Below are 21,671 nucleotides of genomic sequence, written 5' to 3'. Positions count from 1 at the left end.
GCGGCCGCTACGGCGCGGGAGGGGCGGCCCCGGGCTCCGGGGAGCCGCTTAGCAGCGGGGGCCGGGCCCGCGCTCGGGGCGGGAGCGGGAAGGCAGGCGGGGCCGGGGCGGCGCCATCTTGGCGGGGCGAGGTATTAGCCAGGGGGTGCAAGGGGCGCTCGGTGTTTATTAAATACGGATGCTACGTCTACAGGAACGGCACGTGGGGCTCGGCATCGGGGGTTTAGCGCTATTTCTTAGCTAATACTCCCACACGACACGTCAGCGATCGCTTTTTGAGCGAAGGCCACAGCACAGTGGCCTAAATGGCAGCGGGTGGCGCGGCCGTGAACCTTCCACACGACGTGACTTTTGGCCGTGGTTGTCATCTACGCGTTGAGCGGTTATTCCTGTTGGTCACTAGTGACCGGCTTCTCTTCCTTCTTGCATTTAACCCCAAAGAAACTGCAAAGTTTCGTCAGCATTAGGTCAACAATCTCCTCTTCTTCTGAAGCCTGGAATAACAGGAGAGGGAAGTTACTGGGGCACCTGGAGCTGGCAGTACGGGCTCTGCTGGAGCCAGAGAAAATCTCTGCTGGAGGTGAAATAAGCCAGCTTTTGCCCTAAGCACAGCACGAGTGACTGCCAAAGCAAACCACTGTGCCCGTGGGTTTAGCAAGACCAAAGTCCCAGGTGAACATGGGTGAGCGTGGGCATTACAGAAGTTTTGGCTCCGTCAGTACCCGTGGAAGTCTTGCTACAGGAGCCTGGAGTTCGCCTTCCAGCTACCGTACAGCTAGTGATGTATGCAATGAGCCCCACACCATTTCTAGATGAAGTAAACGAGAAAAACTAAACACATCTTGTTTTCTGTTGGCCATATCCTTTGTTTTGATCTCCCTTGACTTTGAACTATAGAGAAATTTTGGACAGTACCGGAGTACTAAGCTGGCTTTCATATTGTGCTATCAATACCTTGAATGGGTCAGTCACTCAAAGTGACATTTTTAAAAGGAGCCGTATAGTCCTCACGGACTGTAGTAGCAGGTTTTGTTCTGATTCCAATGGAGTCGGGCATGAGTCTAAGGCTTTTTTGCTGGATTTTGTATGTGAACAGAAGGCTACAGATCAGATCTTGTACTGACTCGGAACAGGGACTTGTCTGAGCAGGAATGGACAATGCAAATCTGGAAAATCTGAAGTATGCTTTATGAGTTAATGTTGACTTCTCAAGAATTGAACTGAGTTTACATGAGTTTCATCCAATGGTGGAATACGTAAATCATGAGTAAGAACTGCACAATGAATGCTAAAAACGGCAGGAGAACTTAGAGGAACACACCTGGTAGTGCTTCTGCTCCTCGCTAAAAGCAACCAGAATCACCGAAATGAACAGATTCAGTACCACAAATGTCATGAAAATTATGCAGGATCCAATTAGGAAGGAGCCTAAAATCGGGTGGTAGTCCAAGACCTGTAGCATTCATAAGGTAAGACATCATATTTTGATTGTAAAAACAAATGAACAAAAAAGCATACATACAAGCAGTTAGAACATGATAAGGAGTTTGTCTCAACATGCTTGTGGCTAAAAAATTATGCTATTTGTATTATACAAACATATATAAAAATTTTCTCTTTTACTCACTTTCCTGGGTAGATATGATATAGTACGAAGATGACAGAATGTTTTTTATATATGCTATATGAATATGGGCAATCTTTGGGGTTTTTTAAGCATTTGCATTTGATGGTAATGGTATGAAAGTTTAATGTGAAAAATGACAAGCCTCGGGATCTGTTTACCCACAGAACAGCTGAAGCTCCATCATGTCTCAGATTTCAAAGTATAGGCAAAATCTCTGTATGCTTTTATTTTATTTTATTGTACACTTTACAAAGAAGCCCAGTCAGACACTTCACAGACACATATAAACTAAGGGTTGTGTAAAAATCCCAAAACCTAATTTTCATGTATGGTATAATGTAGGAATATATGTTCATGATTAACAACATGAGTGGGATATAGAGGTGGAAACCTTTGTGCCCAATTACTGATCTTCAAAGCTACCCATACCCTGTTGGATCCATGGTCTAAATACATTCACCAAGGAGGACTTCACAGTCAGAGATGTCAGAGAACTAGCTCAATCCACAAAGAGCTGTTCAACAGATACTGTAACATCTGAAAGAACTTAATGAAAAAGTAAAGAACAATAAATCCAAATGTAACATAAAGTTCCCTGGTGGAAGGCCTTGCCTTTCTTGGGAGGCTGATGGGTGTGCATGTGTGTTCAGGTAGGTGCAGGGCATTGCTCACATTTTGTAGCTTTCTAAGGAAATTGCTCAAAACTTTCTGCAATCAATAAGTAACATATCTAGTTAAAATGTGAGCACCTTTCTCAGTGAAAGGTTTGCTATGGATCTACTTGTGGTCAAAATGGAACATGAGATACATTTCACTTGGTGTCTTTTTCTTGATGAGGGAAAGTGTCTGCTATAGGAACCTGTGCAGCTTGCAAAGTTAGATTAATGTCTAGCAGTAACTGAAAGTTTTTCTATTTGCTGGGTCATAGCATATTTGATAGCTGAGCTGCTAATTATACAGTGATAAACTTATTAAATTAGAGGTGGTACCTCCTCATAGTTGAAGATACCCAGCTGAAGACTGACCATGGTCTCTGCTGAATCAAAGAGGGTTTTGTAGGAATAGAGCTTCCAGCCAAATATCAAGTTTGTCTGCAGAGGAAAGAAGGTGTATCTTGTGTCATGATCAGATGCTTGCTGAAATATCAGCTAATGACTGCTGTATTCAGAGAAAGCCCTCCTAGCTTGTAGTCTAGAGCCATGAAGCTTTTTTTGGTGGTTTGGTGTTTTATTTGTTTACAAGCAGGGGAAACACCAGACAAGGTCACAGAAGAAGACTAGCCTAGAGCTAAGAACTGGATTCACATGTTCTGAATGTGTTTAGCTATAAGACCTTTTGTAGTGGACGTGAGAATGTCTTATATCTGCTCAGCTTCCCATCCCACTACATATGTAAAAAATCTTCAAATACATGACAAAATCATGAAAGTAATTCAGCCCACCTCCAAGGAGCAGATTTATCCTTGCATGATTGACCAAATTAGTCATAGTCACAAACACTTGCTTTTCAGTGCACAGATCCTTCCAAATAGGGAGCCTACTGAGGCAACTGCTCTCAGGAACCAAGATGCTGTTTTCTTCATTTGTATTTTGTGGGCCCACTGCATCTAATTTAAATGGGGGTTGCTGCAGTCTCACGTTTTTCCCTATCCCTCTGCCTCCTTCTTTCACAGCTCAGTCGCTTGCATGATGTGACAACAGGCTGGGTCATGGAACTGATCTGATCACTTATTTTGCCTGTTAAGTTTGTGGCCACACCACTGCCTATAGACTGTCAGTGCTGGAGGGAATGATGAGGAATGTGAAATCAGGCAATGTGAGACTGCAGCAGGTCCCGTTTGTCACAAGACTGCCCTTTGCAGGACAGTTTGGACACAAACATTTCAGCAAGAACACTAATTATACATAAATGGTTGCAGTCCAATAATTCTTTAGTCTCATTAGAATTAAAATGTAATTTTATTTGCTTAATATGCATTCCTATAATAGGCAGAAAAAGAATTATTTCCCACTAAAAAACTAGCCAAACAGAAAATGGCACTTGCTGCCCTCTCCCCAATTTAAGCTTTATTCAGAAAATTATTTTTCCTGTATTTTGTTCTGTCACACCTTTTATACACAAAGAATCCATTTTTTCATCCAATGTTTGATTTTTGAACTAAATTTCCATTTGCGAAGAACAGACAAGGGGATATTTTAACTTCTCTTTCACTTATAGGGAAGAATTGGGCTCCAAGCTGCTAACCTTAAGATTTAGACAGGCAGCTTTATGCAGTTTTACATTTCAAAGCTATGTTGCTTTCGGCATTCGGAAATAATTCATTGAACCTGACAGTACCTGGATGAAGACTGCAGACAATAGAAAGCACAGTGGTACTCACAGCAACAGAGTAGGCAAGGAACATGATTGCAATAACAGTGATGAATCCAGAGATATCACCCCATGCCCTCCTTAGAGTTGAAGTGATCATGTTTAGTTTAGGGTTGAGCCTCAGGAGGTGCCACAGTTTCACTGTGGAGAGAAGCACTAGGAACGCAATCAGGTAGCCAAGAACTGCATCTGCTCTTGCTGTTTCGTTAAAGCTTACACAGCTGTCAGAAAAAAAGAAAAGAGGTAATAGACTGTGCACACAGAAGCCTTTGAAGCGGATAAATGAGTGTGCTAGGAAAGCCAGTCACTCTGTCCTTGTTTTCAGTGGAGAGCTAACAAGTTCCGGCTTGAATGTTCCTGCTTGTACTTCCCGCTGCGTGCACGCAGAAAGCTCAGTTGTATATAGCGGAGTTTTTATGTCAGCATTAGCTAAAGCTGAGAGAGGGCCTAGGCTGTAGCCCAAACTCTGCTCATTTTTAGCAAGTCGCAGTTTAAAGGCAGCTAATGCAAACATACTATCAAATTCTGACTCTTAGAAAGGAAGACAGGTTCTTCTATGCATGTGTAGTTGAGAGGATGGGGTTGCTGGTGCTCTGCAGCTAGCAGGATGCACTAGCTGTGACAGGACTAGCTAATTTCCAACGAGTTGTGTAAGAAGGTACCGTAAGGAATGCAGCAAAAGATTGGAGGTCAGGACTGTGATCTGTGACTGAGGCAAGTCAGTCTTAATGTTAGCTGAAAAAAGCTTGGTAATACTTACATTTACCCTTTATAAGGGTAGCACATTTTTTGTACTTAATATTTTGTTTACAACAGAAGTGGCCACAAAAAGCTTTTATAAATAGTGAATGCTAATACAGCACATGACATATACCTACCTGTATGATAATCTGCATGCTGCGTTAGCAAGCATGTAGCTGTTGGGTTAAAGGAAGTGTTGCTCTTCCTTCTCATTCAGCATTTGTGAGGCTGTACCTGGAACATTGAGTCCAGTTTTGGGCTCCCTGCTGCAAGGAGGACACTGAGTCCAGTGAAGAGCCACTGAGATGGTTGGGAGTCCAGGTCCAGGACATACGAGAGAAGGATGTGGGAGCTCAGTTTGTTCAGTCTGGAGAAAAGAAAGCTAAGGAGGCCTCTAATTGCTGTCTCCAGCTGTCAGTAGTTATAGAGTGGATGTAGTAAGACACTTCCTGGAGGTGCACAATGAAGGGACAAGAGACAACAGCCACAAGCTGCAGCAAAAGGAATTCTAGCTGGACAGAAAAAAAACATTTTTTATCCCCATAGTGGGAGTGGTCCAGTGTTGGAACAGAGGTCCAGGGAGGCTGTGGAACCTCTGTCCTTGGAGATACTCAAAATTCAGCCAAACAAGGCCCCGAGCAATCTGATCTAACACCAAAGGAGAGGTCCTTTCCTTCCTAAATCATCCAGTGATTCTATCACCTCTTTCCTGTGTGACTGTTTCTTAACAGATGTTACCTTTTTCTATTCTGTATTAAATAAGCCATTGTTGTCCCCTAACCAGTGGCTTTTTACAACAAAGAATGAGGCAGATTATGTACAATCTGGATGGATGTCCTGTAGCAGAAAGGCTTGTTCGTTCAGAAGAAGGTGATGCAGATAGAGAACTATCAGCTAGGCTTGGGAACTTGGTGCTTGAGTCTGCTGGATTTTATTAGAGCAGTATCAGAAGAAAATCCTATTGCTGACGCACACGTAAGTCCTGAAATACTTACATGCTTCATGAATATAGCCATGAAGGGTAGCATTATCTAGCACAGACAAGCTGATGTCTGGGGAGAGGAAAAATAGATTTTTTTCTGCATAAGTAGGACCAACAAACGATGCACTAAATATCATTAGCACTTACTCCTCTTTGTGTTCCTGGTAGTAGCTGATGTCTCTGGTCCCAAGGATCATCCGCTTCACAAACACTGACAGGGCACTCCAGCTAATCAGTATAATAGCCATCTCCAGGAGGTTCCATTTGCTGTGGAAGTATCTCCATCTCAGACTCTTCATCAGTTTTCCCTGTGAAAAGAGGAGTTTTACTGTTTCAGTCTCGTGACTCTGTATTGTACAATACACCTTTAAAGATTAGAGCTATCCCCTCCACAGTAGACTATTGCACATTGATAAAACTACATCTTGCACTAATTTCTCATTATCTTTCTCAAAAGAAGCATTCCAGCCAAATAAAATGTTACCTTCCTATTGTTTAATACAGTTCGGGTCTCTGTTTCAGTCTTCCATTAGTGCAAGTCAGCAGCAGCACTACTGAAATCAAGCACAGTCCTAAAGTTTTTGTAAATGAAATCAAAACCAGACACAAGATGATGCTGTCAGCCAGACTTTCCATTGGGCCTCACCTGTACTATCATGTAGTACACAATAAAGAGGAAATATATTACTTCTGCTGCGACCACAAAGATGTGGAGACTGTTGGTGTATGGGTAAAGCCGGATGCTTTGCAGCTCTGCACTTGTGAAGAAGGCCCCTGAAAAACAAACAATGTTCACTTTGGTGCTGTATTAATTATGTTATTCCTGTTTTCATTCAAATAACTCAGTTCACCAGTAAGACTTGAGTATTCACATTCACATCAATATGAGACTGTATCTAACTATCAAACTAAGATTTAGACTCAATTATGTGACTAGCGTTGTAAGTGTTCTTTGAAATTTTCCTCAAATAGGAATTTCAGACAGCCAATAGCTTTTAGAGTGCTAGTGCTCTCTTGTATGATAGTGTGACACTAGTCCCAGGAGGGCTGAGTTTGGATTGGGCTACAAATGCAGAAATGAAGCAGGACGACCTGGAGATGTAAATCTGAATCTCATTCTAAACAGAAAATGAGCTCAGTTTGTGGTCTGGTTTGGGCGTTTTCCAGTACTGGGGCAGACCTGAGGGAGGCTGCTACTCAGATTAAATGTTTTTCTGTGGCCCTCAAACCAGAGTTTAGTTTCACTCTTTTCTTTGTTGTATCCAGATTATGTATTATGTGATTACACAGCTATATATTAGAAGGCTTCTGGAACAAAAAAGACAGACTATTATTTGTACATTTTGTCTTAATATTGTATGGATTCGCTGAAATGATTAGGAAACATCATTTTTCTTGTTCCTGTAGTGTCAGTTCTGTAGATGAAGTTTCAGTATCCTGTTTTCTTCATCAGCAGATGACCACAGCATCAACAAACATAAGATATTCCGTTATGGTCTTTTATTGCTGTGATGCTACATTTTATAAATTTTGCATTGATTCTCTCATGATTTGATTTAATAAAACACTTCTGTTTACTGAATAAAGAACTAGGTTAACATTGGCAGCATGTAAATCTACCCTGTGTAGGTGCATTGCTTGCTGTCTTCAGAAATTAGTAACTTAAAAAAGGTTCGTACCTAAAGCATTGGTTTCAAACATCAGGTTTATAATGCAGAACAGGTTCACGTTGGCATTGTAGACTGTAAACTCAACAAACACTGCTCTTGTGAAGGTGTCTAGCCAGATGTTGTTGAAAAGGTACTGGAGAATTCTGCCAAAAAATGTATAGCCAATGATCTAACTCATACTGGAAAGAGACAGTATCACATGAAGGATGGGAGTGTTTGGATATTATCACAGAGAAAGAGTAAATCAGAGGTGAGATGTTCAAGAGGACATCTGGTCTGTCAAGTCTGAGTACAGGGGATATCTGTACTATTAGTTGAGGTGGTAATTTTCTTTTTGGCTCGTCTGCAGAAGCAGGTGCCAGATATTGGCCAGATGCCTCAGGTGTCTGATCTTAAACCTTGTGTGGGTTAGGAGAAAAAGGTTCTAATGTTGGGTGCTGGTTGTTACCTAGCATGGAGCAAGATGAAAGGAACATAAACTACAGTGATGTCACTACAGTAGTATCTACAATATTTGGCACAATGCACAGCAGGAAAACTTGGGGTGCAATATGAAATGAATCTTAAATAGGGTAGAGGGAAGAGCATCACTGATACCACAGCAAATACACTGATAATTCACAAGATATAAGTGGTACCTGGAGGCATTCATAGGATCAGTTCCCAGGTGAATCACGTATCCCCCTCCCCTGTAGATGGCAAGTTTGCCCCAGCTGGGCTGCCCTCTCAGTTTGGACTGACTCTGGTACTGCCATGCTGAGCTCAAGTCAGAGGAGTTGTCAAAGACTGAAGTATTCCAGTGTTCCCCATAAACTGACGTATCTTCTGTTTGTAGGGAATATGGAGCATGGCATTCCTGAATTACATGCTGGAGTCTGGGAGAAATAGGGCAGGTGTCTCCTTTCACTCTTACTTGGCGAATTCGAGGACTACCCACCAGCTTGGAATTGCCATCTGTAATGAATCCTAAACAGGAGATGCAAAAGAGCAGCACTGGCCATATGACAGAACTACTAATAGTATTTATTCATTTCATTTATGATTCACTGATGCATTAATATTTTGCTATAGATTCTTTTCTTAAAAACACTGTAACAAAATAGTCATGAAAGTTAAGCCCCTGTGTTGATTTGAGCTGAGTTCTTAGATAACATCTATAGATAACGAAGTTCAGTATCACTACCTACCTGTATTTTATACAGAAGGAAACTGAGGCCTGGAGGAGAAAAGTGACTTGCTTCAAGTCACACGGCAATGTAGCTGTATGCATTGTTCATTTGGCCACAGTTGGTCAGTGCCTGTCACGTGCAATAAACAACTCTGCTAATGTATTTCAGTATTTACTCTTAAATGTGAGTTGGAAAATATTTATTAGTGGATATGGCTAGATAGAAACATGGTGACGTTGCATAATTAGCCTTCGCGTTGACCTAAGTCATAATGCAAACAGAGCAGTCCCATGGAAAAGCTTTATAGTGCCACCTATCTGCTGTTCTTTTGAACGTGTAAAATTGAGGTATATATCTGAATATCTGGAATAAGTAATGTAAAATGTGAAAAATGTAACATTATAGTGCAGAACTTTTGATTATATTAAATATAAGGAAAATATCAGAGCACATTAAACTTGAGGTCAGGCTGTGGGGTTTTTGTTATCCACTAGCGTTCATATTATAACAATCCATACTAGCCTTATATACTCACAGTCACTTTCTCCACTCAAATATGCATATGCAAGTTAGAGATACGTTTAAAAGATAATGTTTCAGAATCTGACAAGCTGAAAGGAAACAGTGTGACTCTGTACCTTTATATGATCCATAAAGATTTTTGACTAAGGTAGTGTTTGCCCATGTGAAAAAATCCCGATAACTGTAGACATCATGAAATCCATCTGTAAAGCTGTTCTCAATGTGTTTGTTTAAGTAGTAGGAATTGGGATCTCTCTGCCCATAGGCCACTAGTAACAGCATCCATAAAAACCCCAGATAGGCTAGAAAAAAACCAAGAAGAAACAGCACATGTGAGCTCAGAATTAACACTGCGGTTCAAAATAGATTGCACGAATGATTACTGTTGTCATCACTTATTAGGTTAAGGACATGTTTTGCTAGGCTCCGACTGACCACTGCTAATGAATTTACACAGGCTACTTCACTGCGCTGCAGTTTAAGCATATCACATTTGGAGTAAGTGGTTGAGAAAATAAGCGGGAAAGCTGGCTGAGCACGAATAGTAATGACAGCTCTAAATAAAATGAGTGGTTTAACTTTGCTCCAAGGGGAGTTGAGGTAATTCTTTCCATTGTTTTTAGAGGAAATAAAACTGGGGTATAAAGCATCATCCATCTGCTCTTTTGATTTCAATTTATTTAACTGTTGACCTCCTTCTTGTACTCTAACTTTTCTTTAACCTCTCATGCATCTGTTATGTGTTTCTTTACCATAAAATCAAGCCTCAGCCACACTTTTACCTCCAGTTAACATTGCCACCCCCTTTTGGCTCCAACTGCCACTGAACAGCCTGTCTCTACACACACACGGCTGGCAGAAAGCTAAAGATATGACAATATTTGCACTGATGTAAAAATACTTGGGAATACTACTGAATAAAACAAGATAATGTACATATGGATAATACCTAGGATTTCTCTGATGAGGGCAAATGCTTTCTGCTCCTTGATGCAACTGACTTTCATTTTCTCCACATCAGCTGCAGGAGGTGGCCGGTAAATTTTGCTTCTACTATCTCGTCGGGCTCCAAAGAGAGGATTTGGATCACCTGTGAGTGAGAGCAGTGAGCCCTGGAATTAGTTAACAGATCGTCTATGACCTGCTTTTTGTTTCTTTGGACATTATAAGGAAACATTTCTATTTAATGCTTTCCCTTTAGAAAGACAGGGGATGAGATCTAAACAGTATTAGTAAAGCAAACAGTGGGGAGGAAGGGAGCTCACAAACACAGTATATTAGGTTTAGGAGCAGGTGTAATCCAAGTGTGTCTCTTTAGGCTGAGCATCTCAGGAGGTGATGTATTCAGGGCCTGAGGCTAATCAGGGAGGAAGTTATAGATCAGGATTCTTTGCTGTGCCTTAGGACTCCTGTCTGCTAGTGTCAGCTTTTTTTAGGCATAATTGTGATTGCAGAAGCCAATCTGATCTAATCCAGGCTTATGGGAGCAATACAGGTAATTGTGGTTGTGGAAAAGTATATAAACTGAGAACTTTCACGTAAGATTTTAAAGGAGGTGGGAAATTTCCGTGAGAGTATTATGAATGTTTGTCAGATAAAGATCTACCCATCTAGATCAGGAGTGCATTTTGTGTTGGGTCCTGTGTTTGTTTTTACTAGGTTACAGGTTTTGTTGCAAGCCATGCCATGAATACCGAGATGGCTGCACAGAGCTAAAACAGGCCCCCTTTTCTATCTCATTTTTCTTATGTCTGACATGAGATATAAAAATATTTAAGCATGGTTACTGCATACTAATAGCACTGATTCATTAATTGCTATTATAATGGCTTCAATCAGTTTGCCACATATTCTTTTCCAGATGTTTCTTGAATGTTGATGGACTGAGAAGTAATTGACTATGCACTTGTATTCTTGATCTAGTATGAATCAGTATAGGAGAATACATCATTTTTCCTGATGTAGGCAAGCCAGGGATGGAGAGAAGGAAGGGGTCAAATACCAGTATCCTGGCAGCAAATAGGTCCTCCAGTAACTGCCCCTCCAGGGGCAATCTTGCAACAGGGCTAGGGGAGATTGTGCATGTATATCTATTTGCAGCAGTAAAAAGATAAACAAGGAAGTATTAGTGTTTGGATGTAGAACTACTTCTTCTACATCTTTTTGACCTTGTGGTCTTTTCCATTAAGTGTTCTGCCAGATTTATCCAACCTAAACATACAGTCGTCTTCATGTGTTCTCTAACTGGCATAAAATTAGTTATTTAGGTTTGTTTCCACTTCCATCTTGATCATGGGAATGCTAATAGATAGACACATAGTCACAACACCTGTGGATTTAGTGATTTCTGCTAACCTTGTCAGCTAAGATTCAGGTATATAAAGATAACCAGTGAAGTTCTCAGTTGAGCTGAGTCACATATTTGTGCATAAAGCACTCCAAAAGCTTGGAGAACACTTCACTTTCTTTAATAATCTCTCACTTCACAGGTAGTTACCTGGTGCAGATAAAGGCCCATCGATAGCTGTGTCTTCTTCATCTTCATGTTCTACCTTCTTCAAAACCAGGGCAAAAAAAGCAGCAAATCCCAGCACCTGCAAAGAATTAGCTATAGACTCACCATATGCCCATTTCATATAAAGAAGTCTGGTTTTGACCGGGATCCCTTTGGATCCAGGCACTGCAGGAGAGCAGCTGTGCTTTGGCTTTGTTGAACTCATGCAGCTGAAGCTCATAAACAAGAGAACAGTGCACAGTTCAGCCAGCTAAACTGATTTTGCCACATGACAACCTCATCATCTATTAAACTCTAGCAAAACAAGGGAGATGAAACTAATGAAGTTAAGGTCAGCAAAAGACAACAGAACTCTGTAAACCACCTGCTAGCTCTTGTTTTTATGGCAGAGACTTCTCATTTTACATATTAAATCCTGTGGTTCTTTAGAACACATTACATTGTCTTCCTGAAATGATAGTAAAATGAGTTCATATTGGCTGAGGATCTCACCTTTAAGGGCTGTGTGATGAAAAGACTTTCCAAGAAGGAGATGGCCATGGAGATCAGCCACTTGATGGAGTTATCCTTGCCGTAATGCAGCCCATAGAGCATGGTAAAGAACCCAGATACGCTGCTGGTGGCTGCAACAAGGAACCAGGCAATGAACACAAACCACCAGGGCAGCCCTTTGGAAGAAGAGCTTTTCTTGCCATCACCAGAGAAGCTTGGAGTAAGGGACCACCTTGGGAGTCAATCAGAAGAGAAAAAAATCACTCTGCAGTGGAACAGAAAAGTCAAAATCACAGTCTTTGGGTTAAGCAGGGACAGCAACATCTTATGATTTAAAATGTCAATCAAAATATTCCAAGTTTTTGAACTAATGCAGTTACATAGAATATATGGATAGCAAAAAGTACAGTGAGCAAAAATATGAGGAAGAGTGCAGAGATCAGCTGAAATAAAAGCAAATATGATGGGCTTATTTACTCCTTGGTCATACATAATTGAACCTCTGGTAGAAATATTGACAAATAAAACTGTGAGTGCATTTTAATTGCTGGATACATCTCCTGTGATCACCATAAAGGCCAGAGATATAATTAGTGCTATTTTTTTCAATACTTCCAACTTAATTATCATATTTCACTGAAATATTTTTGTCTGCTTATTAATTTCTCTTTATCCATACATTTTAAGAGACTTCTGAGACTTTGGAGCTCAGTGATTATCTCAGCCCTTTGGTGTGGCATTGTATTGTAATATTCAATCTTGGAGGCAAAAATGCCAACGGGCGATGATTGGTCATAATTGCTTTTGTGTGTGGTTCACAGTGCATTGAGATTTCTTTGTTGCTCCTACAATAGTATAATAGTAAAACGTGTTTCTACAACTATAATAATGGTTATCTAGCACATATTAAGCAGTAATTTGGCTTCGTCATCCTGACCAGTTTTGAATTCACAACCTGAATTTACTTAGATCGAGATGAGAACTAGGTTACCTCTCACTGATGGACGCTGATGAGCAGATCTGGTTCTTCAGGAGGTTCTTCATGTGCTGAACCTGATGAATAGCTTGTGTGTAACTCTGTGGCATCTGAAATTTATGGGGCCCCAGTAGTTCCAGCTCTTTCTCTACATGCTGGAGTTGAATGTACAAGCAGCGATTGTAATCACTGTATTTCAGTTGCTCACTCATTCCTTTCTCTGGAGTTGGGCTCCTTGTTTTTTCTGCAGGCAAATAATTATTAATTTTCAAAGAAAATCAGCGTAGCTATTCCTAGATTAAAATATTGTTCAGTACAAAGGGTAGCAGAACTGGAGCTCAAGATTATGAAAGTGTAGAGTAACTTTTGAAGGGACATGTAAAAACAGCTTTAGTACTAGAGCTTAATGCTCTTCTGTTGGAATGGGCTGGAATTGTTGCCAGAAGGCAACTTACTTAAACAGAGGTCCTAAAACCTTAAAAGAGAAGTCAGATAAGATCAAGTGTTAATTTGTTCATAGTTTACCTGTGCAATTAGTCACTTGGTAGACTCATGCGAAAAGCCAAATGTGAGTCTTAATGAAATCAATGGGATTGTTTACTCAAACGGTCTTGTTTAATTGAAAATAAATGATTGCCTAAATTAAGAGTCAGACTGAAAGGAACAAGGCACAAGGCCAAGAAGAAAAAAAGGACAGGGCAAAAAGACTGTGAAACAACTGATATTTGTGGGTCTTTATGCTATGAGATACTGATCCTGCTCCCAAGCCAGGCCAGTAGCTAACATTTCGTTCTACAGCATATGAAGTAGAGACTTCATAGTGTCTTTATTCAGTTGGGTGCTCAGTGGTGCACAGTGAAAGGACAACAGACAAGGGGCACAAATTAAAACATGGGAATTCTGTCTAAACATTAGGAAAAACATCTGTATTGTGAGAGCTGTTGGACACTGGAATGGCTTGCTCAGAGGATTTGTGGAGACTCCATCATCTCTATTGAATATTGGAGATATTCAATATCTCCAGGTGACCCTGCTCTAAGCAGGGTGGTAGACTAGACAATCTTCAGAGATCCCTTCTGACCTCATCTATTCTGTGATTCTGTAATTGCCTTTGAGTCAGAATGGAAGAAGAGCTTGGGTTATCACATCCAGCATTACCATCATTTTCACTACAAAGGTTTCAGTAGGCATGTCACATTGTGCTGTTTACCTTGTATATCCGTAGCACCTAATGTGACAATTATAGGGTCATCCTTCTTGCTGTCATCATAAAACTCTTGCCCAGCTGTGTTTTGCTGGCAGATGATGTCCTCGATCAATGCCAAAAATGTGTTGATGTTAGCTGATTTTCCAAGATCTGATACTGAAGTGAGAGACGGAGTCTGCAGGGCTTTAAAGAGTGAGTTGGCAATTCTTCTTATGTCCTAGAAAAGACAGCAGCAATACAGCAGTGTCTCTGGCTGCAGTGACTTAAGCTGATGTGATGTGAAGGCACCGCTGGCTGGGAGGTGCACCAATTGTTAAAATCTCCAGAATGAATAAGAATAGCACATCCTACAATGCTGGATGTGACAGGCAGATTTCAATGAGACAGGATTTGAAAATACAGTTTACCTGCCTGAGGACCTAAGCTGAGAAAGACAGGATCTATGAGACCTTTTATCTTCACTGTCTTCCTTAATGTTTGCTTTAACCTTGCTTTAGTCACTGGCCACAGTGATTTTGGTTGCACGTAATTGTGCAAAGGCTGGGATGTACATTGGCAGATCTTAATGAAGTCGAGGATTCCATGTGGGTGGGTGAGTGCTTGCCACCAGTGCAAATTAGCTTTTGGCTTCAGACAAGCTGAAGGGTAACTGACAGGGATTTCTGCTGTGAAATCAGGGGTGCCGGGCAGTGCATGGCAGCAGAGGGCAGTGCATGCCAGTACTACTGGGAAGTAGCCACTGGGACTTGCCTTTATCACAGCCTCTGGAGTGAGTGAGACAGCCTGGGTGACCTGTGGGGTGGGAGGTAGGCTGGGGGACACTCGACCATTCTTTCCTAGCTTCTTCTCTCTCCACTGCGTGGCTGGCCGGGATCGTATGTTCCTGAAGATCTGCACAATGAGCAGGTTGATGGGGAACATGAGGAGTGAGCTCTCAAAGCCAATCATCACTTCCTGCCACGTAAACTCGATCTTACCTGTCAAGATCAAACAGAGGGGAGGAGTAAAAATAACCCCAGGAATCATCAGATCTCTCTTTTGTCTAAAGGCCCATTTGTTCAACTGTCCTGCTTCTAGATTCTGCTGTCTTTCTATTTCCCTGCCCAAGCAATGTTGAGGATGGTTACCCAAGTCCATTTTCTGCTCGGCTGGATCCTTTGGCACTCCCCAGAACATGATGCTGGTCAGCATGGTGCAGAGAAGCAGTGAGAAGCAACATGACACACGCTGGACTCGTGTGAAGGAGCTGCGTGGGGAGCGGCTGAAAACCGAGTACCAGATGTGCCCCTCCTGGAAACCTTTGGAGGTCTTCATGAAAAACAGATTGCTGGGAAGGAGGAGAGGGAAATCAAATGGATACTTAAAAAGGAGAGGGATAAATAAAGCTGAGTTCAGGGTCCTGGCCTGTTCAGACTTCTAGGGCCTATCAGAAGAAGTAGTAACTATGAGAAAATACCGAGTATCATGGCTTGATTTGCATGGAATGGTCATAGTTACTTATGTCCTTTCCTTCTGGCCACACCGTGGAGGGAAAGCTAACCATGAGCAGTGTCTATATAGATTGTCAGGGGAGTTACACATGAGAGAAAATACTTGGGTTTCTGTAGGTCTTGTCAGGCTATTCTTCTTTAACACCAGTATTTCCAGTGTGGTATTACTGTTAGGGTAATGATCAGACTTCATAACCATCCTTCCTCTTTTCCTTATTCAGAGCCCTGTGAGGGCAATGGAAAGACCTCCCTTGTTTTCATTTTTGTTTAGGGATTTGATCTGTTTTGCATACTTGCTTTTCTAGACTGATTGCTATCAAGAGTAAAAAATTCCATAAAACAGAAAGTACCTGAACTGCTTCATGTCCTGTTCTGTAGCTACTGGGAACACTTTATCTAGGACACACTCTCCAATATCAATGGCTAGCCATGAGTTACAGAGGAAGTACCATTTCTGATCCCATGCCAGATCATGGACCAGTACTCGATTCACATACCTGTTGGAGAAACATACAGGGCACAATTACATGTGAGTGGTGTGAAGTTCAGAACCTGATTTGACTGTGGAGGTCAAACTCTGGCCTTTGGCTTCTTCTAAACTTTAAGGCAGAGAGCACTTCCCATCCTGCACTGGGCACAGGATATGGGAAGCACTCCTGGTCCTGCAGGGTAGGTTATGATTTGATCTATTCATCTGCAAAAATGAGACATTAACGCTCCTTTCCTTTCTAGCACTTTAGAAAGGGTAATTTTCAAATATTAGAAAAGCTGCTATCATTATAATAAAATATTTGTGGCTCTTTGCTTCCCGTGATCTCCAGATCTCCACTTACCAGGATGGACTGTCCCCTGAATTATCGTGCCACAATCTAATACTCTGCAGTTCCCCAAGAGGGAAGAAGGTGCAGAGCAGGAAAACATCCACTCCTCCACGTTCTAAGACTGATGTATCAGGATCAGTCAGATGGTGTGGCTCACTCTCTCCTTCCAGTCCATAGAGGGTGAGAGTCACCTGGAGAATAAGATGGCAAAAAGAAGACTTGTACACCTCGATCCTGTGTATGATTGTTCCTCTAGCATACTCTTCCTGCTTTCATCAAATCTAAGGACTTTCTGGCTTAGACATTGCATTTGAGCTGTCCTGTTTAGTAGCTTCAGGTGCTCCATTATTCATCCAGTTCCCTAAATGAGTGCATAAATTGTCTTACCACTCAGTGTCATCGATACCTTGGAGGTTGTGCCTGCCCCACGGCGGTGTCCTGTAAAAACTGTCACAAGGTAACGATACTGAGCAAAGGGGTCATTGTCTTCCAGTACTGTGATTTTCACCTGCAAAGTGACACAACACAAGCAGCGCGTGAGCTGTTCTGTAAGTATGGATTCCTTAAAGCCATGGATAGGACTTTTTCATCTTGTGAACAGTGCATATACTTATCAGTAAACAGAGAGTTACAGGGAAAGGAGTAGGATTGCTTGAAGAACTCCTATTAAAACAGGCTAGGCAAAGTGGGAATTAGCCTAAAATACATTCAGTCTTTATTAGCTGAAGACTTACTTTGGCATCATCCTGGATATCTTTCCTTCGAGCCCAAATAACTACAAGCACGTATATCAGAAAGATGCATCCTACAGTTGTCACCACCACAGGGTTGTCCACAAATGTAAGAAATAGCTCTGTAGTTTTGCTAACATCTATGGCATTGGGTATGACAAAGAAGGAGCTCCCAAAGAAGGTCAGATGGTTACAGAGGCAGTGCGTGCTCCTAGGATTTGTTTTTGGTCCTACCTGAAAACCAGAAAAATTTCCTGAAAAAACATTTGGCTTCGAAGTATTAGGTAACTTAACAAGCAAATGAAAAGACTGTGCTGAGATTGCTAAATTCTTGTGGAGAACTGCTATACAGAAAAGAACTGTTCAAGGTCCAATAAGGAATATTCATTCTAATATCTAGCCAGAAACAGGCATTATTATATAATACAACCTTGTCAGAATGTTTCCATTTCTTCTTACGTAAAAGCCCATCCCAAGCAACTGAAATGGAAATGTCATTTGAAGCTTAGTCTGTTATGGCTAATCTTCAATTTATTAAAACATCTCAGAATGATCTTGTTTTATGGTGTGAGTTCAGTGCTATCATTTTACTACAAGATGGCAGTTATAAGGGCTGGCTTTGAAGTATATAATACAAAGTTTTGTTTCACTCTACTTACATGGCATCCATAGCTGTTCCAGCTCCCCTGGTGCTCATCCCAAAATACACAGCGGGATGCAAAGCAAGTGACAGCTATAGTTAGCCTGTCATAGACTGTGGAATCCATTCCCATGTCTTGTAAAACCATGAAATAGTAGCTTCCCTCTCCAAAAGAGAGTTCTTCTGGGCTAAGAACCCAGGTGTTTGTCTCACCTTGAACATAAATATTTTAGTTTCAGTATATATATATATATATATATAAAAATGCTAATTCAGAAGTATGCAGCTGTATTGCGTATCATTAAATAAACTGAAGAAACAGGTATGAAATAATTCTTGGCAGCCCATTGTTCAAAGCATCCCGCTCCTTGCTCCTGTTAGTGAACACTGTATACTAGAGTTTGGAACCTCGAAGCATGACAGATTGAAACTTGTTTGAGAGGTTTCTTTCCAGTTAGATGTCTGAACTCACGGTCATGGCTCATTCTGCAAATATATGCATGTGCTGTGAAGTTGTGCATGAGAACTCCCCGTACTGAGTGCACTTCACTTGCTACGGGTGGTGAAAGTGTTTTGGTAACACAAGCCCAGAATGCACAAGTTTGCGAGTCACTAACAAGTTATCTTACCTCCAGTAGTTTTCTTATAGAACAGATGCGTTTTCATATCATAGTTAGTTTCATTTGGGCGATAACTGTATCCTAAGTAGAGTATTAGTGGAATGTCATGTTCAGATTCCAGGTGGATCACTATAGATGTGTTTTCTGAGGTAACATTAACTTGGAAAGTACTAAAATTGCCCAGATTCAACAGAATCTTATCTTCCTGAGTTGCTGAAAGCCTTGGTAACATTATCTGTTTTTAAACAGAAAGACATAGTTTTAAATACAGCAAAGCATCTTGCTTCTATTATCTATCAGCACAATATAGCCACATGGTAGATAATATTTTTTCATAACACAGGGAAAGCATGTCCAGCAAAAATACCGGCTTCAAAGTATTTTTCTTGATACTGTTAGCTAACCTCTGAAAAGAAAAGACAAATATTTATTATGTCATTCACCACATCACACATATCCCTCCATCACAAATGCAGGCACCACGATCCCATTAAATGATGCAATGAACACTACCACCATTTGCAGTCACCTCACAGAAGATGATAACACAAATGACAGTTCATTAACGGAAGAAGGAAAAAATGGGAAAAGAGCGAGAGGGATAGAAAATAGCGGGTTTACCTCAACGTTCTCTTTGAGATTGCTGACTGGTATGGTCAAGCCATCTAGACCAGTAAGACTTAGACCTCCCACTGTTCCACTGATGTCAAAATTGGTGTCACTGGAGGAAAAGGGATTCACGGCAAAGCTCACCATCTATTAGCAAGACGTTAACAATCAGACAATCGAGCTATTGGCAATATTTCATTATAGTCACACTCTAAATTGCTGAATAGTGAAAGCTTGAGCTCAGACCCAAACAATACTCGACTTAAAAGAAGCCTCCTTGCAGATTTAAATAAGAAGCTGCCTTATCTCTAAGGTAGGTTAAACACAGACCTTGGAAGTGATTTTGATTCTGAAATATGGTATGTGTACAACAATATTTATTGCTTCCATTCTGTGTAACCCTTTTGCCTTTTAGACACCAGATATCAAAATGTAATTGCATAAGTCTCTTTCAAAGTAACTCCACCAAAGTTAGGCTGTGGCACCCCTCTTGGAATTAGGAACAGAAGTCTGTTTCTATTATGATAGCAATGCACAGAAGAGTATGTTAGAGCCGTCAGTCCAATGAGAGGATTCAGGAACCTCTCCTAATGCTCAGGTAAAATGATGGATGCGTTTCCACTGGTTTTGGTGGGCTCTGGACATTTTTTAGGAGAGCTGGAAAAGACACAATGAAAAAAAATACATTTTTTGCAGGTATTGTAGGGGTTTCCTGAGAGTGACAAATCAACCAGAGAGGCCTTTAGAAAATGTATTATAAAAAACACAACAGTAATATGCAATCTAGTGTTTTGAGGAAAGCAAAACCACATCCTAATTCAGATGAGGGATGTGTTATCATCAGGACATTTGCAAGCCTTTTGTCTCCTGCAGCATCTGAGTGCCTCAAACTCATTTATTTCTAGCTGGGATGAGATAGGACTGCTGCAGGTAAATTTTAATAGTGATGTGGACTCTGGGCTGTTGCATCCTCCTCAGAGCATGTAAACAAACAGCAAATAGATTTATAGGTATTGATTCATTCCATTGCATTCTCTAACCAACCATGCAAGTATGAATCAAGAGCGTACATGAGGGGTTGATGGGATGGGGAATTTAAGCATTCAGTCCTCCTTAGCTGGCTGAACCAACCCTATGCAATTGAAAGAAATGGAAGCTTCTTTGACCAAAAATATTTCAAATTATTTTCTTGGCATGATGCTGGCATACACATTTTCTTGTGTATTCATTGTAAAAGGAGAAAAGATTCTAAAAGCGCTAGATCAAGAATGTAAGTGATATATCAGATTGAGTCAGATAAAATCTGTTTACTTGCCCTTATATCCACTGTTTCATCATCAACTCCTGAAACACTGAGAGAGGAAGCAGGTGGCAGAGTAAAGCTGGCAGAACTGGAATTGGAGATGTTAATGGATGTGCCATCCATGGTTTCTGTTTGTAATCTGTCCAGTTAGGGTTGAACACAAGCAAAGCAGAATAAAAGGAAATAGGCAGGGAAAAAAAATCAAACCAGAAAAAAACCCCATCAATAGCATGGACTTCTTATCTAGAGAAAAATCTTTCTCACTTCACGAGTATAACTTTGTTGCAAAACTATTCCTAACTCTGTAAGTAAATACTTAGTACATTAATCTGTCCCTGACATAGTACTCCACATAACGCTACCATAGAATCATCAAAAAGGGGGGGAATTGGTGTATCTGGATAGGCAGTGGTACCCAACTAAGTGTACTTTGATGAAAGATCTACCTACTTTCTGCGCGAACATGCTCTTGATTTGAATGCAGTTAAATGTGGATGAAAACCAGGCTCTTGGGGAACAATTTAGGGATGATTATAGGGAATGGAGAATGCTTATCAGGCTCCTCGTGATTATATTTGCTTCTGCCAAGCTGGTTACAGTTCTATATAACGTCATTATTGGCAACTTGGAAAAGAAAAAAAAAAAACTTAACTGGCATGACATGAGTTTTCCACAAAATTTCAAGGGTAAGAGACTAGTGCCTCATCCAGGAAACAGTAGTAAACACTGTGTTGGCCAAAGAAGACACAGCATGAGAATTTCTAAGGTGGCATTATTGAAGCTAATTGGAGTCCAAGCTATTCTTACTATCAGTTTGTAATGACAGCCTCATTGCACTCTTGAAGTTGTCATTATGCTACGATATTTAGTTGGGTGGTTCCTTTTAAGGATGATGTAATGAGTATTTCTGGCAAATTTGGTTAACTACCCTGAGCCTAAGTGGGAGACAGGGTTAGTGTTACCTGTGTATATACATTGTAGCAGAAGGAGTGGTAAGGACTGTTGGTTCATCATCGGGTTCTTTCCCAAACAGAAGGGCACTCTGTAGGTTCTCAACTGTATCTAGGAGCTGCTGTGACACTGAACTCTGGAAAAGGATTAGAAGAAACTTGCAACAAAGCTCCTCAGAATCACCTAGTTGTACATTATTTGCCTTTACTTCCTTTTAGGAAGATGTACTAATTTT

The 21,671-nt window shown here is 40.9% G+C and overlaps 1 protein-coding gene across 1 annotated transcript in view; it reads right to left on the bottom strand.

The window, feature by feature from the left end:
* Window positions 1-143: 143 nt before the first annotated feature.
* The window catches only part of PKD1L2 (polycystin 1 like 2), a 41,699-nt gene continuing 20,171 nt past the window's right edge, over window positions 144-21,671 (bottom strand). Inside the window, 25 exon segments of the mRNA XM_040615539.1 lie at window positions 144-494; window positions 1,322-1,453; window positions 2,617-2,718; window positions 4,008-4,218; window positions 5,868-6,028; window positions 6,367-6,494; window positions 7,400-7,533; window positions 8,029-8,356; window positions 9,198-9,383; window positions 10,031-10,171; window positions 11,564-11,675; window positions 12,089-12,320; window positions 13,095-13,308; window positions 14,275-14,488; window positions 15,022-15,248; window positions 15,399-15,598; window positions 16,112-16,258; window positions 16,595-16,773; window positions 16,989-17,090; window positions 17,317-17,547; window positions 17,973-18,166; window positions 18,583-18,808; window positions 19,195-19,329; window positions 20,498-20,624; window positions 21,448-21,572. Coding sequence (XP_040471473.1) covers window positions 384-494; window positions 1,322-1,453; window positions 2,617-2,718; window positions 4,008-4,218; window positions 5,868-6,028; window positions 6,367-6,494; window positions 7,400-7,533; window positions 8,029-8,356; window positions 9,198-9,383; window positions 10,031-10,171; window positions 11,564-11,675; window positions 12,089-12,320; window positions 13,095-13,308; window positions 14,275-14,488; window positions 15,022-15,248; window positions 15,399-15,598; window positions 16,112-16,258; window positions 16,595-16,773; window positions 16,989-17,090; window positions 17,317-17,547; window positions 17,973-18,166; window positions 18,583-18,808; window positions 19,195-19,329; window positions 20,498-20,624; window positions 21,448-21,572 — 4,299 coding nt within the window. The 3' untranslated portion in view covers window positions 144-383.

The sequence above is a fragment of the Falco naumanni genome, chromosome 15 (assembly GCF_017639655.2).
Source record: "Falco naumanni isolate bFalNau1 chromosome 15, bFalNau1.pat, whole genome shotgun sequence".
NCBI lineage: Eukaryota > Metazoa > Chordata > Aves > Falconiformes > Falconidae > Falco > Falco naumanni.
This window is presented reverse-complemented; position numbering and strand designations above follow the sequence as displayed.